Here is a 23,161-nt window from a genome sequence, read left to right as displayed (position 1 = left end):
CTCTCAACCCCATTCTCCTGCCTTCTCCCCATAACATTTGACATCCGTACTGATCAAGAATCTGTCAATCGCACCTTTAAAAATGCCTCCTCCTATACACTATTTTCCACCTGCTCACCCACAAAGGCACTGTATCTTTGTAACAACCAGTTTATAGTTGAATTTCCTTTTACTGGTGGAATTTTTCCTTGTGTTCGTTAAAAATGAATAGCCTGTATTAAATCAGTTTCAGCGATTAGATGGTAGACACAAAATGCTGGCGTAACTCAGCGGGACAGGCAGCATCTCTTGAGAGAAGGAATGGGTGACGTTTCAGGTCGAGACCCTTCTTCAGACGATCAGATGGTCTGTAAAAACACCTTCAGTGCCTTCCCTTCTATTTTCTTGACGATTTCTCTTTAAATAACTTCTGGACAGGTTGACTGGTCAAAGTTACCCTAACCCTAACCCTAACCCTGCTTGTCAGCACTGAGTCTGAGGAAGGGCCCGACTCAGAATGCCACCCGTCCATTTTCTCTAGCGATGCTGCCTAACCCACTGAGTTACTCCAGTTTGTTTCTATCTTTTATCAGAAATGATGTCCATTTTAACACTTTAGATGCCCTTCGAGCCTGTCATGTGCCCAATCTCAGGCATTGAAGTTCGGGAGTTGCTGGTAATTTAGATTCTTTGGTTTTTTTTCCAGATATTCCGATCACCTGCACAAGTTCCATGAGAATGGAAACGAAAAGGAAATGTGGCAGTGAAGGGGAGGATTGTGTCCAGCCAGGGCACCTGCAGTCTCACCTTGGGTGAAGTCTCATCACACACTAATAGTCAAGCTCTGCTTTAAATTTCAATTATCATGGAATTACTTTTGATGAATCAGCATAACTATATTCTCTTTCTGTTTCCCTCCATTAATAGAGAAACTGATTGTTGTGGAATATAATCGCTGTGCTTTTCCTGTCTCGCTCCGTAAACAGTGTAACCCTGCTAGAATGTAGCCATTGATGAATATTGCAAAGGTGAATTACTGATGGTGTAGGAAGGAACTGCAGATGCAGGTTTACACCGGAGAGAGACACAAACTGCTGGAGTAACTCAGCGGGAAAGGCAGCATCTCTGGAGTATAGGAATGGGACCCATGACATCTCGACCCAAAATGTCACCCATTCCTTCTATCCAGGGATGCTGCCTGTCCCGCTGAGATACTGCAGCATTTTGTGTCTATCTTTGAATTACTGATGGTTTGTGTGGGATTTACCCCACAGGTCTGCCCATCTGTAAGCAATCCTGACAAATTTCTAGCTCTCACTCACCTTGTAGTTACAACAAGTAACATAGAAATATAATTAATAATGCTTTGTGAAATAATTAAGAGTTTTGATTTGCTTTTTAACAGATTTAGTTGATGGATAGTGGAGAGGATATTGAGCTTACTGAAAGCTCCCAGGTTTCATTGTTAGAATCTAAATCTGATGCTGAATTTTACAAATATGCTCGATGTTAACTTGTTAATTCATGATTCTTATTTTCCCTGGCGAGATTGTTAATTGGTGCGTATTATTTGCTAAATTATTTGATTATTTACCATAAACTGATAGAATGGGTCTCTGGCTACTGAAAGTCAGCCCATATTGTTTTCCAGTGGTGAATCTGAATCTAGCAAGACCAATGTATCCCCTACCAATGGGCTGGGAGTTTGTCTTAAACTCTGGTGTTATTTTTGATCACTCATCCTTCTGCTGCACGTGTTCTGGGTGAAAGAATTAAAGCTTTAAGTTTGAATAAAGTGCTTTGCATCAATGATGGAATGTTGCTTGGTTTATTTCAGCTTTGGTTTGCGTTCAGGTTCCATGTTGACTTCCTAAATGCTACAAATCCCCTACCATGCCAAAGACATACGCGTTTGTAGGTTAATTGGCTTTGGTAAAAATTGCAAATTGTCCCTAGTGTGCAGGATAGTGTTAGTCGGGGTGATTGCTGGTCGGTGCAGCCTCGGTGGATCAAAGGGCCCGTTTGTGCGCTGTATCTCTAAAGGCAGCTGGGAGAGCAGTTAATGCCTGAAATGGTACACTTCACTTAAGCCTAACATTTGAAAGGAGTTTTGAACAGAATGTGTGCACAGCTTTGTTACAAACAAGTGCGCCATGATCATATATAACACTCACACGTCTGAGCTGCTGGTGGAGTGGAGTGGAGGGCATGGACAGCATGACATTGAGTGCTACAAGGAAGATGCAGTGTCAAACAAGGCTGCGTTAAGGTGAGATTCGATGATACATATTTGTCACATGTACCTAGGTACAGTGAAATGCTTGGTTTTGTATATATCCCAGTAAAATTTTGTAACGGACCTCACCGAGGGAGTACGTAAATATCGCCACGTTCTGGCGCTGACAAAGTTCAAAAATTTCACCGAACAATCCTATCTACTGTCTGCCGTCGCACATGGTACCTCCCCCACTGACTGCCGGGCCCCCCTTTGTTCTCGGCGGGCTCCCTCCCCCCGCCATGGCTCTCCAACAACCTTACCCACTCTCCGGCCCCATCCTCACTCTTGCGGCACGGGTCCCATCGACACCTGCAGTGGGTGAGCCAGGCCTACTGGAGTGGCTTGGCCCCACTCTCCGAGAACATGATTCCATTCCAAAGCGTTTTCCAGACTGATCAACATTGCTGGACCTGTCATCGGTTGAAGACCCTGGGATCCTGCTGTGTACTTGCCCTGTATGGGTGAGTATACTTCAATAATGCATCCATCATGTGGCACCTCGACTGACAGATGTTAACGTGAGGTGTTTGTTGGCACTCACTCGAAAGGGTGCTGTAACATAGAAACATGGAAAATAGGTGCAGGAGTAGCCATTTGTCTCATCGAGCCAGCACCGCCATTTATATGATCATGGCTTCTTCTTATTGAGTCCACATCACATGATTAGAAATAGTTCGGCCAGAGCTGAACACACTTCTCGGCATCTGCATACAATGGTGTCTTGCGCTTGTGCGTAGTGGTGGAAAGCAAAGCAAGAATTTCATTGTCCTGTCAGGGACACATGACAATAAACTCACTTGAACTTGAAAGATTGGTGGAAACGGCCACGACGTGAACGCTCTTTCCTTGACCCCTGATCATGGCTGATCATCCAAAATTAGTACCCCGTTCCTGCTTTCTCTCCATGTCCCTTGATTCCATTAGCCTTAAGAGCTATATCCTAATTCTCTCTTGAATACGTCCAGTAAATTGGCCTCCACTGCCTTCTGTGGCAGAGAATTCCGCAGACTCATGAAAAGTTTTTCCTTGTCAGAGTCCTAAATAGCCGACCCCTTATTCTTCTCACACATCTAAACCTCTCTAACTTCAATCCAAGATCTCCTGCTACCCTTCCAAGTAGGTCAGAGGTTCACATGCATCTTTTCCAACTGTGTCTTGTGCTCCAGATGTGGCCTTCCTTTACATCGCCCAATCCAAGCGTACACTAGTCAATTGTATCATCAAACACTGGTGCTCGGTCTGCTAGAGACCTGCTGAGTCTCCTGGTTAATTGCCCTTTCCATACTAACCTCTTTAACTTCTCTCTTTGGTCTCCTCCATTACCAGAATGGGACCAGACTAAAACTGGACGAACAACACCTCATTTACTGTGCCACACTTCCACCTCGATCTATCCCTCCACCCCTCCTCTTCCCTTATCTGACACAATTGTGTCCTTTTCATCTCCCGCTTTGCCAGCTACTCCACCCATCTGTCCACCACCCCTCATCCGTATCTACCCATCACTTAGAATCAGTGTGGAAACAGGCCCTTCGGCCCAACTCGCCCACACCGGCCAACAATGTCCCAGTTACCCTACTCCCACTTGCCTGCACTTGGTCCATATCCCTCCAAACCTGTCCTATCCATGTACATGTCGAACTGTTTCTTAAATGATGGGATAGTCCCAGCCTCAACTACCTCCTCTGGCAGTTTGTTCTATACAACCACAACTGTGTGAAAAAGTTACTCATCGGATTCCTATTAAATCTTTTCCCCTTCACCTTGAACCTATGTCCTCTGGTCCTTGATTCTTCTACTCTAGGTAAAAGACTGTGCATCTACCTGATCTGTTCCTCTCATGGTTTTGTATACCTCTATAAGATCTCCCCTCATCCTCCTATGCTCCATGGAATAGAGACCCAGCCTACTCAACCTCTCCCTATAGCTCATATCCTCTAGTCCTGGCAACATCCTCGTAAAGCTTGACAATATCTTTCCTATAACATGGTGCCCAGAACCGAACACAATATTCTGAATGCGGTCTCACCAACATCTTATACAACTGCAACATGACCTCCCAACTTCAATACTCTGACTGATGAAGGCCAAAGAACCAAAAGCCTTTTTGACCACCTGCTACTCGACCTTCATGGAACCATGCAACTGTACTCCTAGATCCCTCTGCTCTACAACACTACCCAGAGGCCTACCATTTACTGTGTAGGTTCTGCCCTTGTTCGACGTCCCAAAATGCAACACCGCACACTTCTCTGTATTAAATACCAACAACTATTCCATCGCCCACCTGATCAATCGATCCAGATCCTGCTGCAATCGTTCACAACCATCTTCCATCTTCACTATCTGCAAAACCACTAACTTTTGTATCATCAGCAAACTTGCTAATCTTGCCCTGTATGTTCTCACCCAAATCATTGATGTAGATAACAAACAGTAATGGGCCCAGCACCGAATCCTGTAGCACACCACTAGTCACAGGCCTCCAGTCTGAGAAGCAACCTTCCACCATCACCCTCTGCTTCCTTCCATGGAGCCAATTTGTTATCCATTCATCTATCTCTCTTTGGATCCCATGAGATCTAACCTTGCAGAGTAGCCTACCATGCGGAACCTTGTCGAACGCTTTACTAAAGTCCATGTACACAACATCTACAGCTCTGCCTTCATCAAACTTTTTGAGATTCAAGAGATTCAAGATTCAAGTGAGTTTATTGTCATGTGTCCCTGATGGGACAATGGAATTCTTGCTTTGCTTCAGCACAACAGAACATAGTAGGCATTGACTACAAAACAGATCAGTGTGTCCATATACCATTATATAAATATATACACACATGAATAAATAAACTGATAAAGTGCAAATAACAGATAATGGGCTATTAATGTTCAGAGTTTTGTCCGAGGCAAGTTTCATAGCCTGATGGCTGTGGGGAAGTAGTTATTCCTGAACCTGGTCGTTGCAGTCTTCAGGCTTCTGTAACTTCTACCTGAAGGTAGCAGGGAGATGAGTGTGTGGCCAGGATGGTGTGGGTCCTTGATGATACTGCCAGCCCTTTTGAGGCAGCGACTGCGATAAATCCCCTTGATGGAAGGAAGGTCGCGTCTTCAAAAAAATCAATCAGATTTGTGACCTCCCACAAAACCATGCTGACCGTCCCTAATCGGCCCTTGCCCATCCAAATCTTCACATCCTATCTCTCAGAATACTCTCCAGTAACTTACCAACTTAATGCTAAGCTCACCGGCCTATAGTTCCCAGCATTTTACCTGCAGCCCTTCTTGAAAAGAGGCACAACATTTGCCACCATCTAATTCTCTGGCACCTCTCCTGTATTTAAGTACGACTCATAAATTTCAACCAGAGCTCCTGCAATTTCCTCTCTAGTTTCCCGCAATGTCCTCGGATCTATCTAATCAGGCCCCAGAGATTTGTCTACCTTCAAACACGACAGTACCTTCAGTACTTCCTCGACGGTAACCCTGACTGCTCTCATGACACGTCCAGTGACTGCTCCAAGTTCCTCCGTCCTACTGTCTTTCTCCTCGGTAAATACAGTGAAGAAATACTCATTGAGGACCTTGCCCATCTCCTGTGGCTCCAGACTTGCCAGGCTTTGTCCAGCGCCCATCAGTCTGAAGATCCGGCCCGAAACGTCGTCTGTCTATTCCCTCCACAGATGCTGCCCGACCGGCTGCGTACACACAGTATATTGGGTTTTGCACCCACGAATACCACAGGGTACGCAACAAAAAGCTTTTCACTGTACCTCGGTACACGTGACAATAAACTAAACTGAAACTGAAGGAGGCACAGTGGCGCCACTGGTAGAGCTGCTGCATTGCAGCACCAGAGACCCGGGTACGTTCCTGACAGTGGGCATGATCTGTGTGGAGTTTGAACCTTCTCCCTGTGACCATGTGGGTTTCCTCCAGGTGCACCGGTTTCCTCCCACATCCCAAATACCCATGGGTTTGTAGGTTAATTGGCCCCTGCAAATTACTCCAAATGTGTGGAGAGTGCATGAGAAAGTGGGATAATATAGAACTAGTGTGTGGAGAGTGGATGAGAAAGAGAAACTCTACACACTAGTTCCATAGTGCCCGCTGTAATGTTAGGATCAAAGACACATCATTTATTTATTTGCCTCTGTACTCCACAATTTGAGATTTGTAATAGAAAACATGCACATTGTCAGATTTTAATAAAGGCCATTTTTATACATTTTAGTTTCACCATAGAGAAATTACAGCAGTGTTTATACATAGTCCCCCCATTTCAGGGCACCATGTTTCGGACACAGCAATATCATGTAAATGAAAGTAGTCATGTTTAGTATTTTGTTGCATATCCTTTGTATGCAATGACTGCTTGAAGTCTGCGATTCATGGGCATCACCAGTTGCTGGGTGTCTTCTCTAGTGATGCTCTGCCAGGCCTGTATTGCAGCGATCTTTAGCTTATACCTGTTTTGGGGGCTAGTCCCTTTCAGTTTTCACTTCAGCAATTAAAAGGCATGCTCAATTGGGTTCAGATCGGGTGAATGACTTGGCCACTCAAGAATGTACCATTTTTTAGCTTTGAAAAACTCCTTTGTTGCTTTAGCAATATGTTTGGGATCATTGTCTTGCTGTAGAATGAACTGCTGGCCAATGAGTTTTGAGGCATTTGTTTAAACTTGAGCAGATAGGATGTGTCTATACACTTCAGAATTCATTATGCTACTGCCATCAGTAGTTGTATCATCAATTAAGATAAGTAAGCCAGTACCTTCAGCAGCCACACATGCCCAGGTCATAACACCCCCACCACTGTGTTTCACAGAAGAGGTGGTATGCTTTGGATCTTTAAGATAAGTAAGCCAGAAATAACAGATCAATTTTTCAAGACACGGACACCCTTTACCGAATTCTTACAAGGATAGTATGGCGCAAAACAAAATTGGATTTAAATCCGATTCTGGGTTGGGTGAGGTTGGTGGGGAGGACGAGGGGCAGGTATATCTCTACTTTTTTCTTTTTTTTCGTTTTCGTTTTCTCTTTTTTTTTTTTTTTCTTCTCTCTTATATCTTTATTCACTCTTTGGCCGCACTACTTTTGTAGTCTACGGGTCTTATCTTTTCACTTTTCCCCTCTTTTGTTCTTTTCTCTCATTTTTCAGGTTAAAAGGTTAAAAATGAAGCTGTACAATAATCATATAATTTTACATGCCGAATGTTTTATTCTTGTACAATTGCTTCTAATAAAAAATAAAAATAAATAAATAAAAAAGATATGTAAGCCAGTGATTTCAGCAGACATACATGCTCAGGACATAACACCCCCACCAATGTTTTTCCACAGATGAGGTGGTATGCTTTGGATCTTGGGCAGTTCCTTCTCTCCTCCATACTTTGCTCTTGTCATCACTCTGATATAAGTTAATCTTCGTCTCATCTGTCCACAAGACCTTTTTCCAGAACTGTGGTTGCTCGTTTAAGTACTTATTGGCAAACTGTAACCTGGCCATCCTATTTTTGCGGCTAACCAGTGGTTTGCATCTTGCTGTGTAGCCTCTGTATTTCTGTTCATGAAATCATCTGCGGACAGTAGTCATTCACAAATCCACACCTGATTCCTGAAGAGTGTTTCTGATCTGTCGGTATTTGGGGATTTTTCTTTATTATAGAGAGAATTCTTCTGTCATTAGTAAGCTCACCAGTGCTCTCTTTCTTTTTAATGATGTTCCAAATAGTTGATTTTGGTAAACCCGTTTGGCTGATGTCTCTAACAGTTTTATTCTTGTTTCCCAGTCGCATAATGGCTTATTTGACTTTCAATGGTACAACTTTGGTCCTCGTATTGATAAACAGCAATAAAAGTATCCAAAGGTGATGGAAAGACTAGGTGCTGAGAGCTCTCTCACATCTGCATTGGAGAGGCATTTAAACACACCTGAGCAATTGCAAACACCTGTGAAGCCATGTGTCCCAAACATTATGGTGCCCTGAAATGGGGGGGACTATGTACAAACACATGTAATTTCTACATGGTGAAACCAAAATGTATAAAAATACCCTTTAATAAAATCTGACAATGTGCACTTTAACCACATGTGATTTTCTATTACAAATCTCAAATTGTGGAGTGCAGAGGCAAATAAATAAATGATGGGTCTTTGTCCCAAACATTATGGAGCGCACTGTATGTTGTCCCACGTTCTCATCCGTGTGGGCTTGGTGGGACGAAAGACCCGTTTCCATGCTGCATCTATTTGAAAAAAGGCCAAGCAATGAAAATTCAGTGAAAAGTAACTTGGTTCAGTCCCGGGTCGGAGTGGTGGGAGGAGCGAGGATAGAGCACTCGGTCAATAGGTTGGACCCCTCCCCTGAAACAGCTCTCGGTCGCCGGACATCGGGGATGTCAGATGATGGAGGGAACTGGGACCAGTTTATCCGCCAAGCCAGCTGTTGACCCGTGGCCTTCTGCTCTCCAGGTGGGAGATGAACAATTCAAAATCCCCGCCTCCTCCTTTCTCTCTAGGTGATGTACAGGATGTTGCAGCGCTGCTTGAGAGAATGAGGAGCTGTGGTACATTCCGTCCACTCCAGCACATCCCTGTTGATGTGATGGCAGCGCTTGCTGTGTGCACCTCGGCTGCTATTTGCAAACAATATGAACGGCGTTTACAGAGCATTGAATCGGTGCAAACTGCGTGGTGACGGGTTGGGGCCATGAAATATTCTCCGTAAATGCAGGCGTTTGTGCCGGAGGTTGTGGGTCCTGGAACGAAGGGTCCCGGGGCGGAGGCTGTGGGTCCTGGGGCGGAGGCTGTGGGTCCTGGGACGGAGGGTCCCGGGGCGGAGGCTGTGGGTCCTGGGGCGGAGGGTGCCGGGGCGGAGGGTGCCGGGGCGGAGGGTCCCGGGACGGAGGCTGTGGGTCCTGGGGCGGAGGGTCCCGGGGCGGAGGCTGTGGGTCCTGGGGCGGAGGGTGCCGGGGCGGAGGGTCCCGGGACGGAGGCTGTGGGTCCTGGGGCGGAGGGTCCCGGGACGGAGGCTGTGGGTCCTGGGGTGGAGGGTCCCGGGGCGGAGGCGGCTGTGGGGGGAGGGGCCAAGAAGGGGCGGGTCTTGCAGTTGTCCCGCCCATTGCCCCGGATCATCCCAGCGCTCGCTGGCCATTGGGCAGCCCGCACGTCCATCTCCAGGGCTCCATGATCATTGGTCGTCCCGAGCGTCCATCAGCGCCGCCGAGAGCCCGCCCCCTACTCGGTTGTCAGGGGGCGGGGCTGGAGGAGGAGGCCGCGCTCTGGGCGGGGATGGCGATGGGGATGGGGACGGCCCCGGCGGCGGGTGGGGGTACAGCCCAGTGGCGACGGCTCCCGGCCGGGCAGCAGCAGCAGCAGCGGCGGGTAACTGGCGACGGGCGGTGGATCCACCGACTGTGAGGGAAGAAGTGAGGCGGCGGCGGCCGGGGGGAGAGAGGCCGGTGGTCGGCAGCGGGGGGGGGGGGGGGGGGCAACAGCTGTCAGATTCACCTCCAACAGCTGGCGGAGGCCGCTCTCCACATCTGGGGCGGGTAAAATGGAAGCGATAACCCCCGGAGCGGATAACGGCGCGGGGGTGAGGGGGGGACAGAGAGGAGAGGAGTAGATGGGGGGCAGGAGGAGAGGAGTAGATGGGGGGCAGGAGGAGAGGGGGACGGTTGTGGGGGGGGGGGGGGGCAGGAGGAGAGGAGTAGATGGGGGGCAGGAGGAGAGGGGGACGGTTGTGGGGGGGGGGGGGGCAGGAGGAGAGGAGTAGATGGGGGGCAGGAGGAGAGGGGGACGGTTGTGGGGGGGGGGGGGGGGCAGGAGGAGAGGAGTAGATGGGGGGCAGGAGGAGAGGGGGACGGTTGTGGGGGGGGGGGGGGGGCAGGAGGAGAGGAGTAGATGGGGGGCAGGAGGAGAGGGGGACGGTTGTGGAGGCGGGGGGGGGGGGCAGGAGGAGAGGAGTAGATGGGGGGCAGGAGGTGAGGGGGACGGTTGTGGAGGCGGTTTTGATTCTCATTTCGCATCGTCGACACGGGTTTGTCTCGAAGGCTCCAGTAACGGCGACTGCGGTCTGTGAGGGTTTGCGTGTCTGTGTGAAGCGGATCATGGGCGAGGGTTTCTACATCCAGTCCGGGAGCGGCGCTGATTCCCCGCAAACCTGCCGCTGATTTTAATGCTCCAACCGGCGGCAGGTTGTGGTGGTTGCGGGACAAACGGGGCGAATTCCCCCACCCCGTGGCTGTGAGATAGATGCTCCTTCAAGCGCCTCCTCCTGCACCTGACAGTCGGGCAGCGGCTGCACAGGAGAGCGGTTACTCGGCCGATGTAAAGCGGGAGGCTGGCTATCCTGGGATGGCTGTGTCTTGTCCCCGGCCCAGCCGGGACCCCCTCCCTCCCTTCACCTCCTCCCTCCTGGTCCACCAACACCGATCATATCCTCCGCCCCAGACTCCTCCATCTGCCCCAAACCCTGTCCTCCCTCCCAACTGCCTACGACCTTCCCCGCCCGTCAACCCCGGTGTCCCCCACCCCCAACCCGGTCCTCGCTCCCTCTCCTCCAGCCTGGTGTCATCTGCACACTGGAGATCTCACATTTTGACCTCTTTCAGCACTGATCTCTATTCTTTGTGACTAGTCGCCGCCTGTCCCCTGGATATCTATTTGTCCTCTGTTCTCAGTCCATCAGTATGTTCCCTCTTCTCCCATGTGCTGCAATTCCCCCTGTTTCTGACTTCCTTCACCTTCTTGTTCAGCGGGCTCTGCCGTGCCAAGCCAGGGATGACCTAGTACAGGATCAGCAGCAGCAAATCCAGCTGTGGGTGACATGGTAGAGGATAGGCAACTGGAGGAAGGAGTGGCCACTGGATTTGTCCAAGGCCTTTGCTGAGAACCTGTGTGGGCAGTAGGTTCTGACCAGCATCATAGAGTCCGCAATCTGTGAACTGCAGATGCTGGTTTATACCAAATTGCTGGAGTGACTTAGCAGGTCAGGCAGCATTTCTGAGATGGGTGACGTTTTGGGTTTGGATCCTGCAGCAGACTGAAGAAGGGTCCTGACCCGAAATGTCACTTATCCATGTTCTCCAGAGATGTTGCTTGACCAGTTGAGTTACTCCAGCACTTTGTGTCTATCAGCAAACAGTGAGCCCACATCAGGTCATAACGGGCAGCAATAGCATGGACCAGGACAGAGGTGTACACGTGAGTCCCAGCTGGGGAAGCGGGGGGTCCCGCAGCATGGCAGTGAGACGGGAGACACGGTGGCGCAGCGGTAGAGTTGATGCTTACAGCGCCAGAGACCCGGATTTGATCCTGACGACGGGTGCTGTCTGTGGAGTTTGTACGTTCTCCTCGTGCCCGCATGGATTTTCTCTGGGTGCTCCAGTTTCCTCCCACACTCCAAAGATGTACAGGTTCATAGGTTAATTGGCTTCGGTAAGATTGTAAATTGTCCCTAGTGTGTGTAGGATAGTGTTAGTGTGCGGGGATCGCTGGTTGGCGTGGACTCAGTGGGCCGAAGGTCCTGTTTCTGCTCTGTATCTCGAAACTAAAACCAAGGAGGGTGCTCTATCTGCAGCAGTAGTAATGATCTGTGGGGGAGAAAGTGTGCACATCACAGATGAGGAAGTGAATATTGTGGAGTGTTCTGATTCTGCATTTGTGGAAGTACTGATGTCCTGAAACTGCTAGAGAGGGAGTGGCTGCTTCGTCCCATGCCTGACCTCCACAGGGAGGTCACTAACCCGGTGGGGACACTTAGGGTCACATTGGGGGAGGGGGTGGCTGAGTAATTCCGTATCCTCAGCACGCTTATTGGTTGTGGTGATTCTGTTCAAAGTTGGTTCAGTTCTAAAGCCTGAAGGCCATGAGGGGGGGTCCACGAGGAGGGGGTTCGTTGGAGATGGGAACTTCCGGCTTTAGAACTTTTTATCCAAAACTGCCGGCGGGACCTCAACCACCTCAACCTCCACTCCACTGTCTCACTCCAATCTCTCCCCCCCTGAACGTATAGCCATTGACTCACTCCGCAACAACCCAGACTGGGTTATCAAACCCGCCGACAAAGGAGGTGCCGTGGTAGTCTGGCGGTTCGATCTCTACAAAGCTGAGGCCATGCGCCAACTCTCGGACACCTCCTACTTACCCCTGGACCATGACCCCACTGACAAGCACCAGGCCACTATCTCTAGCACCATCACTGACTTCATCCCCTCGGGCACCCGGCCCCCCCCCCCCCCCCCCCCCGAGCCTCCAACCTCATCGTTCCCCAGCCCCGCACGGCCCAATTTTACCTTCTCCCCAAAATCCACAAACCTGACTGTCCTGGTAGACCCATTGTCTCTGCCTGTTCGTGCCCTACCGAACTTATTTCCACATACCTTGACTCTATCCTATCCCCTCTGGTTAAATCCCTCCCTACCTATGTTCAGGACACCTCAGACACTCTCCGTCGTCTCCGGGCATTCCATTCTCTAGGCTCCCATCCTCTCATCTTCACCATGGACGTCCAGTCACTCTACACCTCCATCCCCCACCAGGATGGTCTCAAAGCCCTCCTGTTCTTCCTCGACCAGAGAATCAACCTATACCCGTCTACTGATACTCTCCTCCGCCTAGCGGAGTTGGTCCTTACCCTCAATAACTTCTCGTTTGACTCCTCCCATTTCCTCCAAATACAAAGCATAGCTATAGGCCCCAGCTATGCCTGCCTCTTTGTCGGGTACGTCGAACAATCCTTGTTCGAGGTGTTCCAAGGCCCCATCCCCGACCTCTACCTCCGCTACATCGACGATTGCTTTGGTGCTACCTCCTGCACCCACACACAACTGACTGACTTTATCCACTTCATCACTAACTTCCATCCGGCACTCCAATACACCTGGACCATTTCCGACACTTCCCTACCATTTCTTGACCTCACTATCTCCATCGCAGGTGACAGACTTCTGCCCGACATCCACAATAAACCCACTGACTCCCATGGCTATCTAGACTACTCTTCTTCCCACCCTGCTTCCTGTAAGGACTCCATCCCCTACTCCCAATTCCTCCGTCTGCGCCGCATCTGCTCCCAGGATGAGGTGTTCCACACCAGGGCATCGGAAATGTCCTAATTCTTCAGGGAACGGGGGTTCCCCTCCCCTACTATAGATGAGGCTCGCACCCGGGTCTCTTCCATACCCCCGTAACACTGCTCTCTCTCCCCATCCCCCCACTCGCAACAAGGGCAGAGTCCCCCTAGTCCTCACTTTTCACCCCACCAGCCGTCACACACAACAAGTAATCCTCCGTCATTTCCGCCACCTCCAACGTGACCCCACCACTCGCCACATCTTCCCATCTCCCCCCGTCTGCTTTCCGCAAAGACCGCTCCCTCCGTAACTCCCTGGTCAATTCTTCCCTTCCCTCTCGCACCACCCCCTCCCCAGGCACTTTCCCTTGCAACCGCAAGAGATGCTACACTTGTCGCTTTACCTCCCCCCTCGACTCCATTCGAGGACCCAAGCAGTCGTTTCAGGTGCGACAGAGGTTCACCTGCACCTCCTCCAACCTCATCTATTGCATCCGCTGCTCTAGATGTCAGCTGATCTAGCGGTGAGACCAAACGTAGGCTTGGCGATCGTTTCGCCAAACACCTCTGCTCGATCCGCATTAACCAACCTGACCTCCCGGTGGCTCAGCACTTCAACTCCCCCTCCCATTCCGAATCCGACCTCTCTGTCCTGGGCCTCATCCATGGCCAGAGTGAGCACCACCGGAAATTGGAGGAGCAGCACCTCATATTCCGCTTGGGCAGTCTGCACCCTATCGGCATAAACATTGAATTCTCCAATTTCCGGTAGTCCTTGCTATCTCCTCCCCTTCTCAGCCCTCAGGCTCCTCCTCTTCGTTTTTTCTTCCTTCTCATCGCCCCCCCCGCACCCTCCATCAGTCTGAAGAAGGGTTTTGGCCCGAAACGTTGCCTATTTCCTTCGCTCCATAGATGCTGCTGCACCTGCTGAGTTTCTCCAGCGCTTTTGTCTACCTTTGATTTTCCAATATCTGTAGTTCCTTCTTAAACAATAATCAAAGACTTGACCCACCCTCCTCATTCCTCCTCCTGTCCGGTAGAAGATACAGAAGCTTGAAAGCATGCACCACCTGATGTGGGAACAGCTTCTTCCGAACGGTCCTCTCATAAGCTAGGGTACTGTCTGATTCACTTCTACCCCATTGTGGACATTGGCCTTTGTCTGCACCACAGTGCTGAGAACTATATACTGCACTATTTATCTTCTCCTTTGCTCAACCAGTTGTACCTGAGTTGATTTGTATTTCCGTTTAGTATTGTTTGATCTTTATGTTTGAAGGACACATTATGGAAACAGTGGATTCGGCCCACTGAATCCACACCGACCTTCGATCACCCGTTCAAACTAGTTCTATGTTATCCCTCATTCTCATCCACTCCCTACACACCAGGGGCAATTTACAGAGGCCAGTTGACCTACAAACCTGCATGTTTTGGGGATGTGGGTGGAAACAGGAGCACCCAGAGAAAACCCACATGGTCACAGGGGGAGCATGCAAACTGCACATGGACAGCACCCGTAGTCAGGAATGGCTCTACCAGTTGCACAGTGTTGCCCTGGTCTGATGGGGTAGCATGCAAAACAAAGCCTTTCACGGTACCTGGGTACACGTGACAATAATACACCTCAACAATACTCCAGCAGATGACTGTGTTAATGATAGCGGACTGATACTGTCTCTCAATGCTTCGCAGGAGGTGACCTCATGATGATGCCGACTCAATGTGTGTAGGAGGCTTCTGGCATGCGATACCCATCCTTGTGTACGGAGAGAGCCCCGTGCTGACCGAGATGGCCAAAGGAAGAGGACGACCTCTGCTGTCTCCACAGGGTTTGTGAGTTCCTCTCTCTTTACCAGGCCAGGGGTCCCCTTCCTCTCACTGAAGGTTCAATACTAGGACATGCAGAGAGGGCTCAGCCAATACGTCAGTGGGATTTTCCACTGCCTGCCCTTGAGATATAATCAAGTGTTTAATTGTCATTTGTACCAAAACGGGACAATGAAATTCTATCTTGCAGCAGCATTACAACACTGTAAACACAGTACTCATAGATCACACAATAAACAAATACAAATTAATTTAATGAAAAGAACCCAATATCAGTGCAAAACAAAAGCCTGAAGTCCCTAGAGAAACCAGGACACTCATAGTTTAGTTGCTGTTTGTAGTATTTAATAGCCTGATGGTTATATCGAGGAGAAGCTGTTCCTGAACCTGGAGGTCAGTTTTCAGACTCTTATACCTTCTTCCCAATGGCAGGAGTGAAATGACAGCATGGCCAGGGTGGTGTGGGTCTCTGATCCTGGCTGCCTTTTTATAGATCCCTTCGATGGTGGGGAGGTCTGTAACTGATGGACTGGACAGTGTCTACATTCTGTAATCTCCTTTGTTCCTGGGCGTTCAACTTGTTGAACCAGGCGGTGATGTAACAAGTCAACATGCCGTCTACCATATGCCTGTAGAAGGTCAGACGCTATTCATCCAGAGATACTATAACAGTATTTCATTACACAGGTACATGGATAGGAAAGGTTTGGAAGGATTAGGGCCAAACGTGGGCAAAGGCCACTAGCTTAAATGGAGGATCTTGGTTGGTACGGACGAGTTTAGCCAGTGCTGTATGACTCTTGACTCTATGACATACTGAATCTCCTCAACCTTCTCAGGAAGTAGACACATTGATGGGCTTTGTTTATGATTCCATCAATGTGCTGGGTCCAGGACAGATCTTCAGAGATATCCATGCCTACGAACTCGTAGCTATTGACTCTCCCCATCCCCGACCTGTTGATGAAGACAGATTAGTGGATCCACAGCCTTCCTCTGCTAAAGTCAACAATCAGCTCCTTGGTCTTACTGACATTGAGAGCAAGGTTGATAGACAAAGAATGCTGGAATAACTCAGCAGGACTGGCTGCATCTCTGAGGGAAAAAGAATAGGTGACATTTTGGGTCAGCATCCTTCTTCAGATTGTAAAGGTTGAGAGCAAGGTTATTGTTCTGGCAGACGTTCATGCAGACGATCGATCTCCCTCCTATACTTTGATTCATCATCATCTGCAATTCGTCCAACAGTGTGGTGTTGTTAGCAAATTGAACGATGGGGTTGGAACTGTGTCCAGTTGCACCTGTATGGGTATATAGTGAATAGAGCAGGAGACTAATAAGCACGCAGCCCTGAGGTGCCTCTGTGCTGATGTGTATCGAGGAGGAAGTGTCTAGTGGGGTACCGCAAGGCTCGGTGCTGGGACCGCAGCTATTTACAATATACATTAATGATTGTAATTAGTTCCTCTCCATGAGTGGCTTGGACAGGCTGAATGCACAGGGTAGGGAATCAAAAACAAGAGGACGTATGTTTAAGGAGAGAGAGGCAAGAGTTAACATGAACCTGATGGACAACTTTTTCACTCAGAGTTAAGTGGGATATTCTTGAGGTTGTTTATTTAGTTGGTCCAAGTTTCCCAGACATAAGGAAAATATGTCCGTGCTTTTAAACTTCCTTTGATCTGGAGGACATGTCAAAGTCTTTGTTACTAACCCTTTGGGACCCAAATTTTAAGAATTCCTATGAAGCCACAAAATGCTGGACTAACTCAGCAGGTCAGGCAGCATCTCTGGAGAAAATGAATAGGTAATATTTTGGGTCGGAACCCTTCTTCAGATTGAGATTTCCTGATGGCTTCATGTTGGGATTGTAACTCTTGGAGACACCGGCATTGGTGATGTTCCTACACTTTGTGTAAACTGCTAAATTATCCCCCATGTTTCCTGGTATCATTGATCTCTAGTGTTTCTGACTGCCTGGATCCCACTGTACTCAAAGTAAAATGCTTGTTTCCTGTCCTTGATGTGGAAGATCATTATCATCGTCCATGCCTGCAGGAAATCTCTCTGTGGACCAGATTATTCCCTCCATCTAAACTTTCTATCTGGGTTACGTCTTACCAGCACCAAGCATTTTCAGGCAATTGCAGGCGTGGTTTCAGCACCGTTCCGGGTGAGGTGTGGAGTTAGTCTAGTTTATTGTCACGTGTACTGAGTTTCAGTTAAGAGCTCTTATTGTTGCCTGCTATCCAGTCAGCGGAAAGACTATACATGATTGCAATCAAATACCCATAGTGTAAAGGGAATAACATTCTGTGCAAGATAAAATCCAGAAAGGTCCAATTAATTATAGTCGTGGGTCTCCAATGGGATAGATGGGAGGTCAGGACCGCGCTCTATTCGGTTAAAGGAGTCATGGCCTGGTTCAGGGTGAGGGGTCACAGCCTGGTTCAGGGTGAGGGGTCACAGTTCAGGCTGAGGGGTCACAGTTTAGGATGAGGAGTGGAACTCTCATACCTCTACAGGTGTACAGTAGAGAGTACATTGACTGGTTGCATCATCACCCATTTCGGCAATTTGAAGCCCTGGAGCAAAGAAGACTGTGTAAAATGGTGAACACTGCCCAGTCCATCATGGGTGCTGACCTCTCCACCATCAAAGGGATCTACAGGAGTTGCTGCCTCAAAAATACAGCCAGCATCATCAGAGACCCACACCACCCTGGCCACGCTCTCATTTCACCTCTACCATCGGGAAGAAGGTACAGGAGCCTGGAAACTGTAACGTCCAGGTTCAGGAACAGCTTCTTCCCTGCAGCCTAAACACTACAACCTCCAACTGGGCTCTGAACTACATAGATTTGGGGACGTTATTTATGACTTTGCATTGTTTGATTATTTGTCCATTTAGCTGTATATATATGTCCAGGTTTTTTATATATATATTTATATGCGATGTAAACCTTTACTGTTTGTTTCAGTATTGTTAATTTTTCTAAGGGACTTGGAGGAAAAAGGGAGGTTTGCACAGTGGGGTGTTTGAAATCTGGATTAGAACTGGGTAATCTGTGGTAAATAGATTCAATAGTAATAATTGAACAGGGTAAATGGGTGAACAGTGAGGTAGCAGAGCTTTGTGATGGATTGGATACGACCATGTAAAGAGCAGTGTCAACAAAATTGGGCCACATGAGACCCCTTCGGTTTTTGAGGAGCTTTGTATGACTTTGAATTCAGAGCAACAAGAATCATCCGTGGGCTGTAGTATGCATTTGGTAAAAGTTTCTGGATGCTGACTGTCCCACTATTGGCTGCAGAAGTTTATGGGCAGCACAGCGGGAGAGTTGCTGCCTTACAGTGCCAGAGACCCGCGTTCAATCCTGACTGTGAGTGCTGTCTGTACTGAGTTTGTGCGTTCTCCCTGCGACCGCGTGGGTTTTCTCTGGGTGCTCTGGTTTCTTCCCACATGCAAAAGACTTGTAAGGTTATTTGGGTTTGGTAAGTTTTAAAATTGTCCCTAGTGTGAACAATAGTTTGGGTATACAGGGTGATCGCTGGTTGCCGTGGACATGGTGGCCCGTAGGGCCTGTTTCCGCGCTGTATCTCTAAAGTCTAAAAGTAACAAAGCCTCTCTCCCTGTTTCTTGTGTAGCCTCATTGGGACTCCAGTGAAGTAGCCATGAATGGTGACTCTGGAAGTCAGGATTCACTACAAGACATTTCAGACTGGAGGGAATTCTGTGAAGTCCAGGCTCGTGCGGCTGCTTCTGATTTTGCCCAGAAATTCCGGATATTTATAAGTGAGAATCCTCATTACGATTCCTCGGGAATAGAAACCAATTTCTTGCAGCACTTTGCTTCCCATTTTGTGGTGTATTTTGCGAGAGAAGTGAGCGGGCCCTATCTCTCGGACTCTCCATCCAAGTGTAGCGTTGCTCCCGCCTCTGACATTCGGAGCTGCCAACAGCCAGCCCGGGCAGCAGTCCTCCAGAGGAAAGCACACTCCGACTCCCTCCCACGAGGGGATAACGCATCAAACGCCCGCAGCTACTTGAGGCATCAGCAAGTCTGCAACATGTCCAACCTGGGCCACTCCCGCAGTTCGGAGGATGTCTCTCTCAGCACTTCAGCCAGGCCCAAATTTAAGAAGGGGTTTTCTCTGCGAAATATGAGCATGTGCGTGGTGGATGGGATGAAGGAGATGCTGCAGTGGAGGTCCTCAGCCGAGCCTCTGCTGGGGGCAAGGCCTGAGGGAGAGGAAGACTCTGCTGGGAGTAGACTTGACAGCGAAGCCCACGACCGATTGAGCCAGAAACTTGAACGTTTGCGTTTAACCAAGCTGTCCTCGTCCAAAGTGGAGCTGCAGGACATCCAGAGGGAAGGCATGCTGCGCTACATGCTGGCCGATGACAACAGCCTCAGCAGCTCGCACTGGCACAAGTGCCGTGTGCTGCTCCGCAAAGCCGTGGGAATCGAAGAAGAGAGATTCATCCTGGAATTTTACGCACCACCCAAGGTGAGATTGCAGAACCTGTGAAGTAACGGGTCAACGGGAAACCTTTGGTTCCGTGACGCAGCGGTAGAATTACTGCCAAGCTGCGCCATGGACACAAGTTTGATATTGACTGCGGACGCTGTCTGTACCGAGTTTGTACGTTTACCCTGAGACCGCATGGCATTTCCCCGGGTGCTCCAGTTTATCAAGACGGTGAATTGGCTTCTGTAAATTGTGTGTGGGGATGGGAAAGTGGGATAATGTAGAATTAATGTGATGCGTGATGGTCGGCATAGACTTGGTGGGTTGAAGGCAACATCCTCGTAAGTCTTCTCTACACTCTTTGCAACTTAACAACATCCTTCCAAGAGCAGGGTAAGCAAAACTGAACACCATTACCCAACTATGGCCTCACCAGCACCTTGTACAGCTGTAACGTAACATCCTAACTTCTATACTCAATACCCTAACTAATGAAGGCTAATGTGACCAATATCTTCTTAACCACCTTATCTACCTGTGACACCACTTTCAAGGAACGATGTATAATCCCTGCACTCCTAGATCCCTCAGCACTACAACAATCCCCAGAGCCCTGGCATTTACTATGAAGGTCCTGTCCTGGTTTGACCTCTTTTAATGCACATTTATGTGCATTAAACTCTATTAACCATTCCACTGCCCACTTTCCTAACTGATCAAAATCCTGCTGAAATCTTTGATAACCATCTTCGCTATCTACAATACCACCCACTTCAGTTACCTGCAAATTTACTAATCCTGCTTTGAACTTCATCCAAATCGTTGATATAAACCACAAGGAGCAATGGGCCCAGCACTGATCGTTGAGGCACCACTACCACAAGCCTCAAGTTGAACAGACAACTTTTCACCATAATCCTATTTCCTTCCATGATGCCAATTTGCTATCCAGTCGCCTAGCTCTCCCTGGATTCCATGCGATCTAACCTTCCTGCGGACTACCCATGCAAAACCTTGACAAATGCCTTGCTGAAATCCATATAGACAACATCTACAGCTCTGCCCTCATCAACCTTTTTTGGTTACAACTTCAAAAAACTCAGTCACATTCGTGAGACACGATCTCCCACATACAAAACCGTGCTGACTATCCCTGGTCAACCTTTGTCCATCTAAATGCTACATGATATCTTATCCCTCAGAATACACACTGGAAACTTTTGGACCACAGAGGTTAGGCTCACCTTCCTATAGTTCTCAGGCTTTTCATTGCAGCCCTTATTAAATAGAGGCGTAATATTTGCCGCCCTCCAGTCTTCTAGCACATCGCCCGTATCTCAACCAGAGAACCTGCAATTCCTTCTCAATCTTACCACAGCGTCCTTGGATATATCTGATCACGCCCGGGAGATTTGTCTACCTTCATACGCGTTAGGATGTTCAGCACCTTCTCAGTACTATATCTCAGTATTATCTCAGTACTATAATACTGAGTGTCCTCAACACTTGGTGACTACCCCAACTTCCCCGGTCTTCAAGTTTTTCTCCACGGTAAAAATAGAGGAGAAATACTCATTGAGGACCTTGCTCCTCTCCTTGGATCCACACAGAGATAACCACTTTGATTTGATGGACTGTGGGAGGAAACCGGAGCACCCAGAGAAAACCTACATGGACCCAGGGAGAACGTACAAATACCATACAGACAGCACCTGTAGTCGAGATCGAACCCGGGTCTTTGGCGCTGTGAGGCAGCAACTCTATCGCTACATTGTTACGATGCCCAGTGTGGTTACTGATCTCCTGGTAAAACCATGGGACCACAAGCAGCAAGAGCAGGCCATGAAACCCCCACGAGTTGCTCCCACATTCAATGGCATCACAGCTGACCCAAAGTTGCTTGTCCACGTTCCTGCCTTTTTTCCCCTATAACACTCAGTTCTTTCCCTCTGTTTAAGCCTGTCTTAGCCCTGAATGGTCCCCATCTGTCTGTTCCAAACACACTCAACCGTCTCAGAGAAGAAATTCTTCCTCATCTCAGTCATTAAAAATGAGGATAACCAATGAGAAGGTAGGATTGCTCAAGGATGTGAATGAATCTGTGCTTGAAATCAGAAGATGTAGGCGAGGTACTGAACGAGTTTTCACCAAGGAGGACAGTGAGGTCAGTGTGAGGAGGTAGTATTCTGGGTCTTGAAGACCGTTAAGGTGGGTAAATCCCCAGGATTTGATGGGATTTTTTTTATTATCATAGGTTATTTAGAGAGACAAGAGAGATGATTGCAGGGGCCCTGACAAAAATCGTTGTGATTGTAAATTGTCCCTCGTGTGTGTAGGATAGTGTTAGTGTGTGGGGATCGCTGGTCGGCGTGGACTCAGTGGGCTGCAGGGCCTGTTTTCGCGCTGTATCTGTATCTCTAAACTGAACACACTGAGTGGGTTCCAGATTCCAACCTCCCCTCACATGCCCTCTAAACATTGGTTCCCGGATCCTTGTGTATGCCTCCTGGTTTTAGGCACCTCTGCCATGGGATTCACCTGTGGGCATCCACAGACAGGGAAGGGAAATAAACGTTGGATTTGTAAGTTGTGTCCACATCCTGAGAACATAAAATAAATGTGTCCATTTCCACTATTGACACTGACCACTAGCTTCCCGTTTATGCTTCACTGGGTGGCACGAGCAGCATGGCTGCCTCGCCAACAGTCTGTCTGTCCTTTCCTTTTTTTGTTATTTTTAGTATGTGTTAAAAAGTAAGTTTTAGTGTTTCTTGGTTCGTTTTATGTGGGGGGTGGGTTGGGGGAAACTTTTTTTCAATCTCGTACCTCGACGGAGAAGCGATTTTTTTTTGTTGTCCATATCGTATCTCATAGAAACATAGAAACATAGAAATTAGGTGCAGGAGTAGGCCATTCGGCCCTTCGAGCCTGCACCGCCATTCAATATGATCATGGCTGATCATCCAACTCAGTATCCCGTACCTACCTTCTCTCCATACCCTCTGATCCCCTTAGCCACAAGGGCCACATCTAACTCCCTCTTAAATATAATAATAATAATAATGGATGGGATTTATATAGCGCCTTTCTAATACTCAAGGCGCTTAATATAGCCAATGAACTGGCCTCAACTACCCTCTGTGGCAGAGAGTTCCAGAGATTCACCACTCTCTGTGTGAAAAAAGTTTTTCTCATCTCGGTTTTAAAGGATTTCCCCCTTATCCTTAAGCTGTGACCCCTTGTCCTGGACTTCCCCAACATCGGGAACAATCTTCCTGCATCTAGCCTGTCCAACCCCTTAAGAATTTTGTAAGTTTCTATAAGATCCCCTCTCAATCTCCTAAATTCTAGAGAGTATAAACCAAGTCTATCCAGTCTTTCTTCATAAGACAGTCCTGACATCCCAGGAATCAGTCTGGTGAACCTTCTCTGCACTCCCTCTATGGCAATAATGTCCTTCCTCAGATTTGGAGACCAAAACTGTACGCAATACTCCAGGTGTGGTCTCACCAAGACCCTGTA

General features: G+C 48.4%; 2 protein-coding genes across 8 annotated transcripts in view; both read left to right on the top strand.

Annotated features, from left to right (window-relative positions):
• Positions 1-1,791, top strand: part of cux1 (cut like homeobox 1) — a 445,449-nt gene extending 443,658 nt beyond the window's left edge. The window contains exon 23 of the mRNA XM_033045571.1: positions 686-1,791. Coding sequence (XP_032901462.1) covers positions 686-746 — 61 coding nt within the window. The 3' untranslated portion in view covers positions 747-1,791. The remainder of the gene's footprint in view (positions 1-685) is intronic.
• A 6,837-nt stretch (positions 1,792-8,628) lies between these two features.
• The window catches only part of sh2b2 (SH2B adaptor protein 2), an 87,496-nt gene continuing 72,963 nt past the window's right edge, over positions 8,629-23,161 (top strand). For 2 of the 7 annotated variants that reach the window (XR_004416049.1, XM_033045559.1), the window contains exons 1-3: positions 9,571-9,675; positions 15,030-15,170; positions 18,815-19,678. Coding sequence is in view for 6 of the 7 variants with exons in the window: in XM_033045559.1 (XP_032901450.1) it covers positions 18,842-19,678 (837 nt within the window). In the remaining variant the exon portion in view is untranslated. Of the gene's footprint in view, positions 8,732-9,499; positions 9,676-11,484; positions 11,491-14,808; positions 15,171-18,814; positions 19,679-23,161 lie in introns of those variants that run through there. The other 5 variants (XM_033045563.1, XM_033045562.1, XM_033045560.1 and 2 more) reach the window with 5 other exon arrangements.

Source organism: Amblyraja radiata, chromosome 28 (genome assembly GCF_010909765.2).
Source record: "Amblyraja radiata isolate CabotCenter1 chromosome 28, sAmbRad1.1.pri, whole genome shotgun sequence".
Classification (NCBI taxonomy): Eukaryota; Metazoa; Chordata; class Chondrichthyes; order Rajiformes; family Rajidae; genus Amblyraja; species Amblyraja radiata.
Note: the sequence above shows the minus strand (reverse complement) of the source record. Positions and strands in the feature narration are given on the sequence as shown.